The sequence below is a fragment of the Melanotaenia boesemani genome, chromosome 19 (genome assembly GCF_017639745.1).
Source record: "Melanotaenia boesemani isolate fMelBoe1 chromosome 19, fMelBoe1.pri, whole genome shotgun sequence".
Classification (NCBI taxonomy): Eukaryota; Metazoa; Chordata; class Actinopteri; order Atheriniformes; family Melanotaeniidae; genus Melanotaenia; species Melanotaenia boesemani.
In genome coordinates this window covers 28,303,793-28,320,734 of record NC_055700.1, presented here as the reverse complement: position 1 = coordinate 28,320,734, position 16,942 = coordinate 28,303,793, and the positions used below count along the sequence as shown (strand labels likewise).

Here is a 16,942-nt window from a genome sequence, read left to right as displayed (position 1 = left end):
GTTACACAGCAAATTATACTAATGACAGAGAACCAGAACCTCCTAACAGTAGTTAATGTCCTGAGACCTGACAAAGGTAATTCAGAGAATTAAGAAGGGACAGTTTACTATTAGCTCTGTCCATGCTGTAATTCTCCACAACTCACTCACTCAGCAGTAAACTGCAGCTCCTTTATCAGCGGTGTTTTCAATGTGGTGTTAAAATTGCTGTTGATCCTCAGAGACTTTTCTTTTTCATTTTTATTTTTAAATTGGCAACAGCCAGTTTTGATTCAGACTTTCTGGTGACTGATTGTAGCCACAACACAGTAGATCAGGAACACGAGAAGATTTCAGAAGTTTACTTGTTTTGGTCTTTTTTAATTGTTTGTTATTTAATGTGAACTCTATGTGACAATTGGCAGAATTTTTTCATTTATTTATTGATTTTCAATAAACTTCATATGGAAGAAGGCAAAAGTTTTCTATCTTTTTTTATTTAATTATATTTTCTATATGCTTTATGTGGAGGGCGTCAGAAGTAATTTATTAATCTTTTCATGTATTTATTCATTTTTAAATAAATGGCTTTATTACTATTAACATGTATGTATGTATGTATGTATGTATGTATGTATGTATGTATGTATGTATGTATGTATGGATGGATGGATGGATGGATGGATGGATGGATGGATGGACGGATGGATGCGTTTATCCTTTCTACCACCTGGTGGCGGTAATGCACAAGTTCGTTGCTCCAGGAAGGAGTAGAAGAAGAGAAAGAAGAAGACGAAGAAGAAGACAGATATGCAACGGGAGAAAACAAGCAACGCCGGTGGGGCTGAAAAGTAAGAATATGGCACTTTACTGGCTACATTTTTCACGGCTTTATTATTTAACATTTCTGGTATTCAGGTAGATGTTGTCTGTGGCTGTGCTGTGGTGAAAAATACCCCAGTAACGTCCGAAATGTTTGTTTATTTTCCTCCAGGCCCGACCGAGAGGCCGCCATAATGTCGAAATACTACGACGGAGTTGAATTTCCTTTCTGTGACGAAGTTTCGAAATATGAAAGAATGGCTAAAATAGGACAGGGAACCTTCGGGTGAGTATTAAACAAAATTGGTAATCTAGCCGTGCTAACAGCTAATTATATGGACTAAAACAGTATTATAGGGCTAGCTGTTGCTGCCTGTTAGGAACAGATCACTGCTGTGTGGAGTTTGCTCTTAATAACCTGATTACAATACTGCTATGATTAGTAGTCAATAAATGTAAAATGTGTAAAACTTACACATGATGACTAGTTCTCGTTTTCAAGAGAGTTAGCTAACATGAACAATATTCTTGTTCTAAGTGAATCTGGATTAGATGATTGAGCGTGAACCATTTTAAATATATAGATTTACAGGAAGGATGTGCTTTCTTTTGTAAATGGTGGAAGTTGTTTATTTGCTGTTTGTGTTGTGCAATCTGTATTTTACAGGGAGGTATTCAAAGCAAAGCACCGACAGACGGGGAAGAAGGTCGCACTGAAGAAAGTCCTGATGGAAAATGAGAAAGAAGGGGTAAGAAGGCAGTATGTAGTAGTTTACTTTGAACTTGGTTCACTTTAATTTGATGCAGACTCAGCAGTCAGAGACATTTTGGTAAAGCGATGTCAGAGTCTGGACATGATTCCTTGGTGCTCCCTGGTATTAATTTCAGTTCAGTGTTTGGCTCAGGATTTTTCTTTGACCATCACCCCTGCTTCACTCCAGTTTATAATAACTGTGTTCATATAAACCCATTCATGAAAGTAATGACCTCTAAGAGAACCAACAGATTGGATCAAATCTTCTCTTTAAATCAAGCCTTCATCCTGAGCTGAGACAGTGTAGAAGAAAACCTCCATCAGGCCCAGAATCAGGAATAAAAACCTCCATCAGGACCAGAACCTAGAAGGACGACTATCTGTCTGGAGCAGTTGGGGGTGGAGAGGACAGGAAAGAGGGGTCAACCAGCATCATAAATCTAGTCCAGGGATTCCTGCTATTGTGGGAAAACGGTAACTCATCTGAGGGCCGCTGTGGGCTAAATTCTGAGTTGCTGCAGGACATGCGTTCCACAATACTCCAAAGCACTTTTGTGTCAGCAGCAATAAGTTTATTCTTTCCATCTTGTTCCAAAATCAAATCTAATTAATGAATAAAACAGTATTACTACAAGATATGTGGTCAACAGAAAATGTGACCACCACCGAGCTCACCCCACTATCTCATCCATTCATTCTAAATACCGGTGAGTTGGTACCTTTCAAACTTCATGACACACACACACACACAGCAACACACCCACCACCAAGATGCTGATGCTGCGTATTATCTGATGAATGAATATGCAAAACATACTAGTGTGGCTCCTATACATGCTGAGAAAGAAGAAGAGAAACACAAAACAACAATGTCAGATATTTCTACATGGAGGGTAAAGAGAGCAGAGAGGAGCCCAGTGCATCATGGGACATCCCCCAGAAGCCTCGGCCTATAGCAGCAGGACTAGAGGATGGATCAGGCTCACCAAGCCAGACCTGCTATAAGATTTATCATGAAGGAAAGTTAGAAGATGATCTGAAGGTAGAGAGAGGGTCTGATAACTGAAGGTTCTGCCTCCCGTTCTGCTTTTAGAATCTCTAGGAACCACCAGTAAACCCGAGAGTGACGCTGGGAAAATCTGGAATTCTGAGATCTTTAGGATCCAGTGGATCTGGGTCACTAAGAGCTTTATCCTGGTAACTGTCATCAGAACTGTTGCTGCAGCATTTTGGATCAGCTAGATTGATCTTCTACTCGTATTTCTTCTTTGCTGACTCTTCCCATATCTTCCTTTTACGGTTGACCTCTGACGAGGCCTCCGCTCCGTTTTCCAGTTTAGCCAGTCAGCATTCAGCCTCCCAGAGCACTTCTCTGTGTAGTTTGGTTCTTGAAAGGAAGGAACATCTGTCTGTCTGAGAGCTACACAGACGGATACATAAGTGTTTGGTTGAAGTTGTTAGTTGTAGAGCTACTTGTAAGAGATCACATTCACTCAATCTTCCAAACATTTTCTACTCCATATGACCTGAAAAGGAACGTGATGGTTCTCCTGCAACTTTAGAGCCGTTAGTATGTCTATCATCTGATGATCGATTCCTTGACAACCCAAAGAAAATGCTGAGCTCATGTAAAGTATTCTGAGCTTTTCTGAATGCTTCCTTATGAAAGCTGCTGCTTTGCTTCAGTTCCCCATCACGGCTCTGAGAGAGATCAAGATCCTTCAGCTGCTCAAACACGAGAATGTGGTCAACCTGATTGAGATCTGCAGAACCAAAGGTTGGTGTTGGTTGTAGAAATGCTCTGAATGAGCAGGACGTTTGTTTGCTTGTTCAACCATATTTGTTTATTTATATGGCCTTCCTGTATCTGAAGCTACTCAGTTTAATAGATACAAAGGCAGCATCTACCTGGTGTTTGACTTCTGTGAACACGACCTGGCCGGGCTGCTGAGCAATGCCAACGTGAAGTTCACGCTGGCAGAGATCAAGAAGGTCATGCAGATGCTGCTTAATGGACTGTACTACATCCACAGGAACAAGGTGAGGAACACGGAGAGATGTTCTTCTATCCTCCAGGATGTTTGTGAAAACCTGGGCCGGTATTCCTAAAGATTCTGAGAATCCTCTCAGAGAGCTCCTAACTTAGCCTAAAAATTCCTACTTTTTGCGCTGGGAATCTTTAGGAATACGGCCCCTGGTCTGCAAACAACACACAGCTTCATGTTCATGCTAAACTCAGATATGAGCCACACATTAGTGTCTATTTTCTCTTAATTATATCATCAAGGAGACTTGATCTGACAAAAGAAGCTAAAACAAAATCTCTGCTTAGACCAGGAGGAATTCCTCTTCGTTAGTTATTAATCTCCTGGCTCTCGGCTCAGATCCTTCACAGAGACATGAAGGCAGCCAACGTGCTCATCACGAGAGACGGCGTCCTGAAGCTGGCGGACTTTGGCTTGGCTCGAGCTTTCAGCTTGGCTAAGAACAGCCAGGGGAACCGTTACACCAACCGGGTGGTCACGCTGTGGTACAGACCTCCAGAGCTGCTGCTCGGTGAGACTTGGTCTTCAAACCCTTTCAGTCCTGTATTTATAGCGGCCCGTCTGGACCTTTTTCCCAATAAATGTATTCATCAGATTTCTCTTTATTAACAACTCAAATGTTCACAATTTTTTTTAAATGACAAAAATGATTTTGTACCTGTTTTTCATCTCGAACAGTTTTATTTGCAGAGCTTTCAGTGTCCAGGTTACAGGTTGGTGTGTTTGTTCACGTTGAGGGGTTTCTTAGTGAAGCAGTTTCTGTCCAGCTGAAGAATCTCTGAAAAATATGAAGATATATCATGAAACTAGATCAGATTTATCCAAAAGAAACTTCTGTGTTTCTAGACAATATCAGAAAACTGTAATAAATAGAAAGTAATAGTATGAAGTCATAATTAGTTGGAATTCCATCAGTAGGAGTTTCTATAATCTACAGATCTGCGTTTTAAGTTCTGTTACTGGCGACAGGATTGGACTTAAAGAGTTAAAGCCAACCCTGAAACGCAGGTCTTTACCTTCATACACCAACACCAGCGGGTATGAAGCAGGGACGGCCCTCAGACGGCTGCTCTACCCACCAGTAGATCTTCTTAAAGGCTGTTTCAGTCCTGTAGAAGCTGATTTGAGGTCTTTTACCTTCTTCTTTAGGTGAGCGAGACTACGGTCCCCCCATAGACCTGTGGGGAGCAGGCTGCATCATGGCGGAGATGTGGACCAGAAGTCCCATCATGCAGGGGAACACGGAGCAGCACCAGCTAACGCTGATCAGCCAGCTCTGTGGCTCCATCACCACTGAGGTGAGATGTTATTCCGGATAAACAGCAGCACACGCGTCCTCTGGCAGCTGGATGTTGAGCCATGTTTTCTTTCTCTCAGGTTTGGCCGGGTGTGGATAAAAAATACGAACTGTACCAGAAGATGGAGCTGCCTAAAGGCCAGAAGAGAAAAGTGAAGGACCGTCTCAAGGCCTATGTCAAAGACCCGTATGCTCTGGATCTCATAGACAAGCTTCTGGTTCTGGACCCAGCACAGCGCACAGACAGCGATGACGCTCTCAACCATGACTTCTTTTGGTCAGACCCCATGCCATCGGACCTGAAAAATATGCTCTCCACCCACAACACCTCCATGTTTGAATATCTAGCTCCTCCCAGACGGAGAGGCCACATGCCCCAGCAGCCGCCCAATCAGACCCGAAACCCAGCCACCACCAGTCAGACCGAGTTTGACCGAGTCTTTTAGTCCAAGGCCGACATAAGTGGATAAATGTGGACATTCCAGCTGGGATCTTCTTTCTGAGGAGATGATCAGGAATCTATCTGATGGTCCAGAAAAGACTCGGACATATTAAGTCAGATGTTCCTCTAGGTAGCTAATTTTATGTTCAGCACAATTACTTTTATTTATTTTTTTAGCTTCAGGTGGGTTTTATGTTCTGTGATGTACAACATTAGTATAATTTGAGTTCTTTATGATGAATGTGAAGCTTATTTAAACAGTTTACAAGGTCACTGGTTTCTGTTCACAACACAAAACGGTTTTCTCTCCATTTATTTCCATCTGCCACAGCTGCAACAAAAAGACTTAAAAACGCACAAAAAGAACGAAAAAGGTCAAAGTGTTCAGACTGAAGTGAATATTTGTGTTTAACCCTTTTATTCAACAACTTACAACAAACTAAACATTTCCAACCATGAACAGGTGTTCATAACGTCTGAATAATGTCCTTTTTGACAGACGTTTAAGCTAAAATTTTGTACCTCAACAACGTTACGAATCCTTATTATTTCCTATGTTCAGTTTTTCATCAGTCTTGTCTTTCTCTGAACCCTGCTGCATCATTCTGTAGAGAAGAAGCTGGGCATGTAATAAATCTACATGCTGTGTACACAATTTCAGTCCAGATTTGAAGAATCCAAGTATTGTAGATTTGGATCTGGACCTGGGCCGGTATTCCTAAAGATTCTGAGAATCCTCTCAGAGAGCTCCTAACTTAGCCTAACATTCCTAGCAAGGAGTCTTCGCTTAGGAGTGATTCCAGAACATTCTCAGAGAACTCTGAGCAAGGAATGGACAGAATGTCCTGTCTTAGTGAGGAGGTGTGGTTTTCTCAAAAGTTGTTGTGCTTTCAGCTTTGAACATTTCACCTCCATCGTGTATTAACGAGGGTAAAATGGCTCAGCTTCCATCAGCGTCTGTGATTGGTGACGGCCTGTAAGAAGCAGCGTTGGTCAGCGTTCAGCTCCACCACAAACCAGAGAACAGACAGAGGAGCAGGGTTTGCTCCTGGCTCAGTTGGTCAATGAGCATAAAAGTGTTTTGTGATGTAGATTTCACAAAAAACCACAAATATGATTCCTGCACAGTCCAATCTGTAACGTTTAATAAATTCACTGTCATCCAGTGTTTGGAGAACATCTCTCCTGCTTCTTCTGCCCTCTGCTAAGGGAACTCCTAGGCTGCTTAAAAGTCCTCTTCCCTGCTCCTAACAGACCTCACCTTAGGAGCTCTGTTAAGAGCAAAGATTCTTTAGGAATGGCTTTTATATTTACTAGCATCTACTTTTCACTTTTAGGGGAAAAAGAAAACATAATTTTTAGAATTTTCTTAGAATTTGGCTGCTAGGAAGCAACTCTTTGCACTAAGAATCTTTAGGATTACGGCCTCTGGTCTAATGAGGTCAAGGTCTCCTAAGGAAGCAGTGGAATTGCCCTTTATCCATTTTGGATTCTTGTGTCCGATCACACAAATCCAGGCTTTTTGCTGGTCTTTCAATTAGTCTGCATCCAGCCACGTTAGCTGCTCCACCAGAGCGGGGTTTTCCAATAACGCAAAATAAAATCAGATGACACAGAAGCAGTGGAGCTCGCCTTCCCAGAATAATTTGCTTTGAACTGAGGGACATTGTAAGATAATGTTAACACAACTTTCCATCATAAAGTTGAACTTGTTGGAAAAGGTGACGTTAGGAAAACGGAGCAGAACGGCCTACACAACATTAAGTGATACAGCAGATTATACTGATGGCAGAGAACCAGAACCTCCCAACAGTTGTAAAAGTGACCAAACGTTTCAGGTAAAAGTTGCCGTTATCTACGGGAGATAAAAGTATGACGTCGTTGTGATTGGTCAAAACAACAGCTTTGCAGGTGCGATAAAAGACAGAACAAGCTGCCTTGGAAATGTCTCATATTTAAACAAAACATTAAACCTCACGTGGACACATTAGGAATTAGTTACTTTTATTAAATAATAGCAGGTAATGTCTTCTGAGTCATTTCTAATTTTACTAAATTTATTAGGGGGGCCAGATTGGAGCCTTTGGCGGTCTGATTTTGGTCCCCAGGCCGTACGTTTGATGCCCTGCTTTAGCTCAGCTGCAGCATATTATACAACTTGAGCAAAGATTATCCATCCAGAAAGAGTGACAGCTCAGGATTGGACGGGCAACTGCTCCATCAGAGAGGCCAACACAGAGACAACCATGCACAGTGAGCAGGTTAATGATTATATTTTCATTTGATTTGCAGAAAACTTGCAGTTTAACTGTCATTTCCGCCCCTTTCTTATTATGCAAAGCTGTTGTCCTGTTTTGTCTCTAAAATGACTTGTAGCTGTGTTTTCCCAATAAACAAACAGCATTATTATGTAATGGAAACCTGGGGTGGACAACGGTCACCATGGTCTGGTATTTAACGGATCAAACTAATAGTAGTTGTCCTGTGGTATCAGACCTGTTGTGGATTCAATTAAAATCACATTAAAATACAATAAAATCTGAGCTGATTCTGTTTCATAACGTAGAAATTATGTCTGAAGTGCAACTAAAACATGATATGACAAAGTTGCCACAACGTGTTTTTACAGCAGGACTTAGACAAAGGTAATTCAGAGAATTAAGAAGGGACAGTTTGCTGTTAGCTCTGTCCACGCTGTAATTCTCCACAACTCAGTCACTCAGCAGTAAACTGCAGCTCCTTTATCAGCGGTGTTTTCAATGTGGTGTTAAAATTGCTGTTGCTCCTCAGAGACTTTTCTTTTTCATGTTTATTTTTTAAATTGGCAACAGCCAGTTTTGATTCAGACTTTCTGGTGACTGATTGTAGCCACAACACAGTAGATCAGGAACACGAGAAGATTTCAGAAGTTTACTTGTTTTTTTTTTTTGTTTTTTTTTATTGTTTGTTATTTAATGTGAACTCTATGTGACAAATGGCAGAATTTTTTCATTTATTTATTGATTTTCAATAAACTCCATATGGAAGAAGGCAAAAGTTTTCTATCTTTTTTATATAGTTTATTTAATTATATTTTCTAAAGGCTTTATGTGGAGGGCGTCAGAAGTAATTTATTAATCTTTTCATGTATTTATTCATTTTTAAATAAATGGCTTTATTACTATTAACATGTATGTATGTATGTATGTATGTATGTATGTATGTATGTATGTATGTATGTATGTATGGATGTATGTATGTATGTATGTATGTATGGATGGATGGATGGATGGATGGATGGATGGACGGATGGATGCGTTTATCCTTTCTACCACCTGGTGGCGGTAATGCACAAGTTCGTTGCTCCAGGAAGGAGTAGAAGAAGAGAAAGAAGAAGACGAAGAAGAAGACAGATATGCAACGGGAGAAAACAAGCAACGCCGGTGGGGCTGAAAAGTAAGAATATGGCACTTTACTGGCTACATTTTTCACGGCTTTATTATTTAACATTTCTGGTATTCAGGTAGATGTTGTCTGTGGCTGTGCTGTGGTGAAAAATACCCCAGTAACGTCCGAAATGTTTGTTTATTTTCCTCCAGGCCCGACCGAGAGGCCGCCATAATGTCGAAATACTACGACGGAGTTGAATTTCCTTTCTGTGACGAAGTTTCGAAATATGAAAGAATGGCTAAAATAGGACAGGGAACCTTCGGGTGAGTATTAAACAAAATTGGTAATCTAGCCGTGCTAACAGCTAATTATATGGACTAAAACAGTATTATAGGGCTAGCTGTTGCTGCCTGTTAGGAACAGATCACTGCTGTGTGGAGTTTGCTCTTAATAACCTGATTACAATACTGCTATGATTAGTAGTCAATAAATGTAAAATGTGTAAAACTTACACATGATGAATAGTTCTCGTTTTCAAGAGAGTTAGCTAACATGAACAATATTCTTGTTCTAAGTGAATCTGGATTAGATGATTGAGCGTGAACCATTTTAAATATATAGATTTACAGGAAGGATGTGCTTTCTTTTGTAAATGGTGGAAGTTGTTTATTTGCTGTTTGTGTTGTGCAATCTGTATTTTACAGGGAGGTATTCAAAGCAAAGCACCGACAGACGGGGAAGAAGGTCGCACTGAAGAAAGTCCTGATGGAAAATGAGAAAGAAGGGGTAAGAAGGCAGTATGTAGTAGTTTACTTTGAACTTGGTTCACTTTAATTTGATGCAGACTCAGCAGTCAGAGACATTTTGGTAAAGCGATGTCAGAGTCTGGACATGATTCCTTGGTGCTCCCTGGTATTAATTTCAGTTCAGTGTTTGGCTCAGGATTTTTCTTTGACCATCACCCCTGCTTCACTCCAGTTTATAATAACTGTGTTCATATAAACCCATTCATGAAAGTAATGACCTCTAAGAGAACCAACAGATTGGATCAAATCTTCTCTTTAAATCAAGCCTTCATCCTGAGCTGAGACAGTGTAGAAGAAAACCTCCATCAGGCCCAGAATCAGGAATAAAAACCTCCATCAGGACCAGAACCTAGAAGGACGACTATCTGTCTGGAGCAGTTGGGGGTGGAGAGGACAGGAAAGAGGGGTCAACCAGCATCATAAATCTAGTCCAGGGATTCCTGCTATTGTGGGAAAACGGTAACTCATCTGAGGGCCGCTGTGGGCTAAATTCTGAGTTGCTGCAGGACATGCGTTCCACAATACTCCAAAGCACTTTTGTGTCAGCAGCAATAAGTTTATTCTTTCCATCTTGTTCCAAAATCAAATCTAATTAATGAATAAAACAGTATTACTACAAGATATGTGGTCAACAGAAAATGTGACCACCACCGAGCTCACCCCACTATCTCATCCATTCATTCTAAATACCGGTGAGTTGGTACCTTTCAAACTTCATGACACACACACACACACAGCAACACACCCACCACCAAGATGCTGATGCTGCGTATTATCTGATGAATGAATATGCAAAACATACTAGTGTGGCTCCTATACATGCTGAGAAAGAAGAAGAGAAACACAAAACAACAATGTCAGATATTTCTACATGGAGGGTAAAGAGGGCAGAGAGGAGCCCAGTGCATCATGGGACATCCCCCAGAAGCCTCGGCCTATAGCAGCAGGACTAGAGGATGGATCAGGGTCACCAAGCCAGACCTGCTATAAGATTTATCATGAAGGAAAGTTAGAAGATGATCTGAAGGTAGAGAGAGGGTCTGATAACTGAAGGTTCTGCCTCCCGTTCTGCTTTTAGAATCTCTAGGAACCACCAGTAAACCCGAGAGTGACGCTGGGAAAATCTGGAATTCTGAGATCTTTAGGATCCAGTGGATCTGGGTCACTAAGAGCTTTATCCTGGTAACTGTCATCAGAACTGTTGCTGCAGCATTTTGGATCAGCTAGATTGATCTTCTACTCGTATTTCTTCTTTGCTGACTCTTCCCATATCTTCCTTTTACGGTTGACCTCTGACGAGGCCTCCGCTCCGTTTTCCAGTTTAGCCAGTCAGCATTCAGCCTCCCAGAGCACTTCTCTGTGTAGTTTGGTTCTTGAAAGGAAGGAACATCTGTCTGTCTGAGAGCTACACAGACGGATACATAAGTGTTTGGTTGAAGTTGTTAGTTGTAGAGCTACTTGTAAGAGATCACATTCACTCAATCTTCCAAACATTTTCTACTCCATATGACCTGAAAGGAACGTGATGGTTCTCCTGCAACTTTAGAGCCGTTAGTATGTCTATCATCTGATGATTGATTCCTTGACAACCCAAAGAAAATGCTGAGCTCATGTAAAGTATTCTGAGCTTTTCTGAATGCTTCCTTATGAAAGCTGCTGCTTTGCTTCAGTTCCCCATCACGGCTCTGAGAGAGATCAAGATCCTTCAGCTGCTCAAACACGAGAATGTGGTCAACCTGATTGAGATCTGCAGAACCAAAGGTTGGTGTTGGTTGTAGAAATGCTCTGAATGAGCAGGATGTTTGTTTGCTTGTTCAACCATATTTGTTTATTTATATGGCCTTCCTGTATCTGAAGCTACTCAGTTTAATAGATACAAAGGCAGCATCTACCTGGTGTTTGACTTCTGTGAACACGACCTGGCCGGGCTGCTGAGCAATGCCAACGTGAAGTTCACGCTGGCAGAGATCAAGAAGGTCATGCAGATGCTGCTTAATGGACTGTACTACATCCACAGGAACAAGGTGAGGAACACGGAGAGATGTTCTTCTATCCTCCAGGATGTTTGTGAAAACCTGGGCCGGTATTCCTAAAGATTCTGAGAATCCTCTCAGAGAGCTCCTAACTTAGCCTAAAAATTCCTACTTTTTGCGCTGGGAATCTTTAGGAATACGGCCCCTGGTCTGCAAACAACACACAGCTTCATGTTCATGCTAAACTCAGATATGAGCCACACATTAGTGTCTATTTTCTCTTAATTATATCATCAAGGAGACTTGATCTGACAAAAGAAGCTAAAACAAAATCTCTGCTTAGACCAGGAGGAATTCCTCTTCGTTAGTTATTAATCTCCTGGCTCTCGGCTCAGATCCTTCACAGAGACATGAAGGCAGCCAACGTGCTCATCACGAGAGACGGCGTCCTGAAGCTGGCGGACTTTGGCTTGGCTCGAGCTTTCAGCTTGGCTAAGAACAGCCAGGGGAACCGTTACACCAACCGGGTGGTCACGCTGTGGTACAGACCTCCAGAGCTGCTGCTCGGTGAGACTTGGTCTTCAAACCCTTTCAGTCCTGTATTTATAGCGGCCCGTCTGGACCTTTTTCCCAATAAATGTATTCATCAGATTTCTCTTTATTAACAACTCAAATGTTCACAATTTTTTTTAAATGACAAAAATGATTTTGTACCTGTTTTTCATCTCGAACAGTTTTATTTGCAGAGCTTTCAGTGTCCAGGTTACAGGTTGGTGTGTTTGTTCACGTTGAGGGGTTTCTTAGTGAAGCAGTTTCTGTCCAGCTGAAGAATCTCTGAAAAATATGAAGATATATCATGAAACTAGATCAGATTTATCCAAAAGAAACTTCTGTGTTTCTAGACAATATCAGAAAACTGTAATAAATAGAAAGTAATAGTATGAAGTCATAATTAGTTGGAATTCCATCAGTAGGAGTTTCTATAATCTACAGATCTGCGTTTTAAGTTCTGTTACTGGCGACAGGATTGGACTTAAAGAGTTAAAGCCAACCCTGAAACGCAGGTCTTTACCTTCATACACCAACACCAGCGGGTATGAAGCAGGGACGGCCCTCAGACGGCTGCTCTACCCACCAGTAGATCTTCTTAAAGGCTGTTTCAGTCCTGTAGAAGCTGATTTGAGGTCTTTTACCTTCTTCTTTAGGTGAGCGAGACTACGGTCCCCCCATAGACCTGTGGGGAGCAGGCTGCATCATGGCGGAGATGTGGACCAGAAGTCCCATCATGCAGGGGAACACGGAGCAGCACCAGCTAACGCTGATCAGCCAGCTCTGTGGCTCCATCACCACTGAGGTGAGATGTTATTCCGGATAAACAGCAGCACACGCGTCCTCTGGCAGCTGGATGTTGAGCCATGTTTTCTTTCTCTCAGGTTTGGCCGGGTGTGGATAAAAAATACGAACTGTACCAGAAGATGGAGCTGCCTAAAGGCCAGAAGAGAAAAGTGAAGGACCGTCTCAAGGCCTATGTCAAAGACCCGTATGCTCTGGATCTCATAGACAAGCTTCTGGTTCTGGACCCAGCACAGCGCACAGACAGCGATGACGCTCTCAACCATGACTTCTTTTGGTCAGACCCCATGCCATCGGACCTGAAAAATATGCTCTCCACCCACAACACCTCCATGTTTGAATATCTAGCTCCTCCCAGACGGAGAGGCCACATGCCCCAGCAGCCGCCCAATCAGACCCGAAACCCAGCCACCACCAGTCAGACCGAGTTTGACCGAGTCTTTTAGTCCAAGGCCGACATAAGTGGATAAATGTGGACATTCCAGCTGGGATCTTCTTTCTGAGGAGATGATCAGGAATCTATCTGATGGTCCAGAAAAGACTCGGACATATTAAGTCAGATGTTCCTCTAGGTAGCTAATTTTATGTTCAGCACAATTACTTTTATTTATTTTTTTAGCTTTAGGTGGGTTTTATGTTCTGTGATGTACAACATTAGTATAATTTGAGTTCTTTATGATGAATGTGAAGCTTATTTAAACAGTTTACAAGGTCACTGGTTTCTGTTCACAACACAAAACGGTTTTCTCTCCATTTATTTCCATCTGCCACAGCTGCAACAAAAAGACTTAAAAACGCACAAAAAGAACGAAAAAGGTCAAAGTGTAGTTTTTCACGAGGACCTGGTCTAATGTGGTCACGGTCTCCTAAAGAAGCCGTGGATTTGCCCTTCATCCATTTTTGATTCATGATTTGGAAGCTAACGTTAGCATGCGTCATACTTCTAAGTCCCCTTGGATAAAACTGTCTGCTAAGTCAACGTACTGTAATAAAAAGTACATTGAAATACTACTACACATACTGGTACTAAACTACTCAGTTTCTTTTGGGGTAATGGGAACTGTAGGGATAATAGATTCCACTTCATTTCTCTTTACTGCATGGCTCGTTATTAATAAATATTTTTTTCACTTTGCTAAAAAGTTCGTATGACATCGTTGTGTTTTCTGTACAAACCTGAGACATCAGACACGAGCTGGAGAACGGGAAATGATTCACTGATGCCTGAAACTTGAACTTGTTTAAATAAACAGCACATTTCAGTGGTGAAAGTCATTTATTTACATCTGTATATCTTTATTGTATTAATGTAAAATCAGTGTATGGGTTTATGAAGCAAATTCAACATTTGTAAATCATTCTGCTTGTTTGTGGATGAATTCAACACAAATACAAAAATACATGTTTGTGGATAGTGATATTTCTTGATAATATTTGTGGATTGTCATGCAAATATCACATGCAGCATCACCTGGACGAATGTCCACAAATGGTACAGAAACATGAAACAGAAACCACAGAAGGTGAGAAGATGCACGAATGTCTAAAACCTCCTTTAAAAAAACACACATCCAGATGTAAGCATGTTTGCAGTGCATGTTGCATGTTTTTGTTTATGTATTTTTGTGCAGATGAATTTATACAAAATACATAATCCCAGAAAATTAGACTACTACATGAAACCAGTTTAAAAAAAGTTTATTGAATCCAGAAACATTGACCATCTGAAGATTCTAATCCTGCATAAGAACCCACTTCTTGGTCTGAGTCCTTTGCATGGATTCCTGCCTCCATGCGGGGCGGCATGGACGTTATCAGCATGCGGTCCTGCTGGGTGGAATGAAGACCAGGATGCTTCAATAGCGGCCTTCAGCTCTTCTGCATTGCTCGGTCTCATGAGTCTCATCTTTCTCTTGGCAACGTACCATAGATTTTCTACGGGGTTCAGGTCTGGAGAGTCTGCTGGCCAGTCCAGCCCAGTAACCCTTGGTCTTTGAACCAGGTTCTGGTTCTTGTGGCAGTGTGGACAGGTGTCAAGTCCTGCTGGAAAATAAAGTCTGCATCTCCAACAAGCTTTTCTGCTGAAGGAAGCATGAAGAGCTCTAAGACCTCCTGGTAGACTCTGCGTGGACTCTGTACTTAATAAAGCCCAGTGGACCAGCACCAGATGACATGGCTCCCACATCACCACCGACTCTGGAAACTTCACGCTGCACTTTAAGGGTCTTGGATTGTTGCCTCTCCAGTCTTCCTCCAGACTCTGGGACCAGGATTTCCACATGAGATGCAGAACTTGCTCATCAGAATAGAGTCCTTTGGACCACTGCTCAGCAGACCAGGTCATGGTTTCTTTTGTCCAGGTAAGACGCTGCTGATGTTGTGTTGTGTTCAGGAGCGGCTGGACTAGAGGACTACGACATGTGAAGTCCAGATCCAGGATCTGTCTGTGTGTGGTGGCTCTGGAAGCTCTAACTCAACCTCAGTCCACTGCTTGTGAAGCTCCCTCACATTTCTGAACGGCCTTTTGCTGACCCTCCTCTCCTGCTTCATCGCTGCTGGTTCCAGCTTTTCCTTCCACTCAGCTTCTTACTGATGAGCTTTGATGCAGCACTTTGAGAGCATCCAGCTTCTTCTGCAGTCACCTGCTGAGGCTTTTTCTCCTTGTGGAGGGAGTCAGTGATGGTTTTCTGGACCACTGTCAGGTCAGCAACCTTCCCCATGATGCTGGACTCTACTGAAACAGACTGAGACCATTTCAATGCTCCGAGTCCTCTGCAGGTGTTTGGATTAATCAGCTGATTAGAGTGCTGCTCTTAGAGGCTACAACACTGAACCTTTTCACACTATTCTAAGTTTCTGAGATTTAGATTTTTGGGTTTTTGTAAGATGTAAGCCGTAATCATCAAAATTCTAAAAAAAAAAAAAAAAAAAAAAAAACATGAAATATTTCACTTTGCATATAATATTTTAGTTTACATTTTAAGTTGTGTATATATATATATATATATATATATATATATATATATATATATATATATATAGTGGCAGCATGTATATAAACATACATACTGCTGGTCAAACAAAAGTTGCCACTTGGATTTAACTAAGTGTGTCAGGAGTGTCCAAAGTCGGTCCTCGAGGGCCGCTGTCCTGCAGATTTTCCAGTGTTTCCTGCTTCAACACATCTGACTCAAATGAAATAGATCCAACAGCCTATTAAGTTTTGCACAATGACTCATCAATTTGAGTCGGATGGTTTTGGAGTAGGATTGTGGCCCTTGAGGACCAGAGCTGGACACCACTGGAATAGATAGTAGCCTCCAATTGGATTTTTACTGTGTGGCCGATTATCTTTCACTGCAACAAGTTATTTAACCCCAAATGATGCAATGCAGAACTACTAAAACTGGGTTAAGAACTTTCTAATGAATTATTAAAAACTGGAAGGATGGTGGGGAACCATCATCTTCCAGGAAGAAATGTCTGGATCAGCTATCACTTCAACGTTTGGTGGAACCAGATGGAAGAAAAACAGCAGTAAAACTCAGGACTATGTTTAATAGTGAAAATTAGAATATTTCTACATGAACAATGTGAAAGGATTCAAGAGACTGAACAGCTGTGTAGCCATAAGAAAACCACTAATCAGTGAGGCTAACCGGAGAAAAAGGCTTCAGGTTGTTAGGGAGCATAAAGACTGGACTCTGATACCTGAATGAGCAGGTTATTCCAGCTTCCCTGATGGCACAGTGCCAGGATTCATGGGGCTCAGATTGTGAAAGAGTGGTTTAGGGAACAGGAGACATCATTTCCATACATGGATTGGCCACCAGAGTCCAGACCTGAACCCCATGGAGAATATTTGGGATGTGCTGTAGAAGGCTTTGTGCAGTGGTCGGACTCTCCATCATCAATACAAGATGTTGGAGAAAAGTTAATATACACCATTGGATGGGAATAAATCTGGTGGTGTTCCAGAGGCTTCTAGAAACAATGACACAGAGAAGCTGCTGGAATCTGAGATAAAGGCAACCAACCCGATATTAACAGTGTCACCTTTTTTAAAAGTTTGCTTTGGTTTTTAATTAAGAGTCTACTAAAT

The 16,942-nt window shown here is 41.7% G+C and overlaps 2 protein-coding genes across 2 annotated transcripts; both read left to right on the top strand.

The window, feature by feature from the left end:
* The first annotated feature begins 721 nt into the window (after positions 1–721).
* Positions 722–5,676, top strand: LOC121629780 (cyclin-dependent kinase 9-like). The gene is made up of 8 exons (XM_041969570.1): positions 722–830; positions 974–1,087; positions 1,469–1,550; positions 3,242–3,332; positions 3,429–3,595; positions 3,940–4,111; positions 4,750–4,898; positions 4,978–5,676. The coding sequence occupies exons 1-8, from the start codon at positions 790–792 to the stop codon at positions 5,341–5,343; spliced, it is 1,182 nt and encodes a 393-aa protein (XP_041825504.1). The 5' UTR covers positions 722–789; the 3' UTR covers positions 5,344–5,676.
* A 2,989-nt stretch (positions 5,677–8,665) lies between these two features.
* Positions 8,666–13,619, top strand: LOC121629781 (cyclin-dependent kinase 9-like). The gene is made up of 8 exons (XM_041969571.1): positions 8,666–8,774; positions 8,918–9,031; positions 9,413–9,494; positions 11,185–11,275; positions 11,372–11,538; positions 11,883–12,054; positions 12,693–12,841; positions 12,921–13,619. Exons 1-8 carry the CDS (start codon positions 8,734–8,736, stop codon positions 13,284–13,286), a joined length of 1,182 nt encoding a protein of 393 aa, XP_041825505.1. The 5' UTR covers positions 8,666–8,733; the 3' UTR covers positions 13,287–13,619.
* Positions 13,620–16,942: the final 3,323 nt, after the last annotated feature.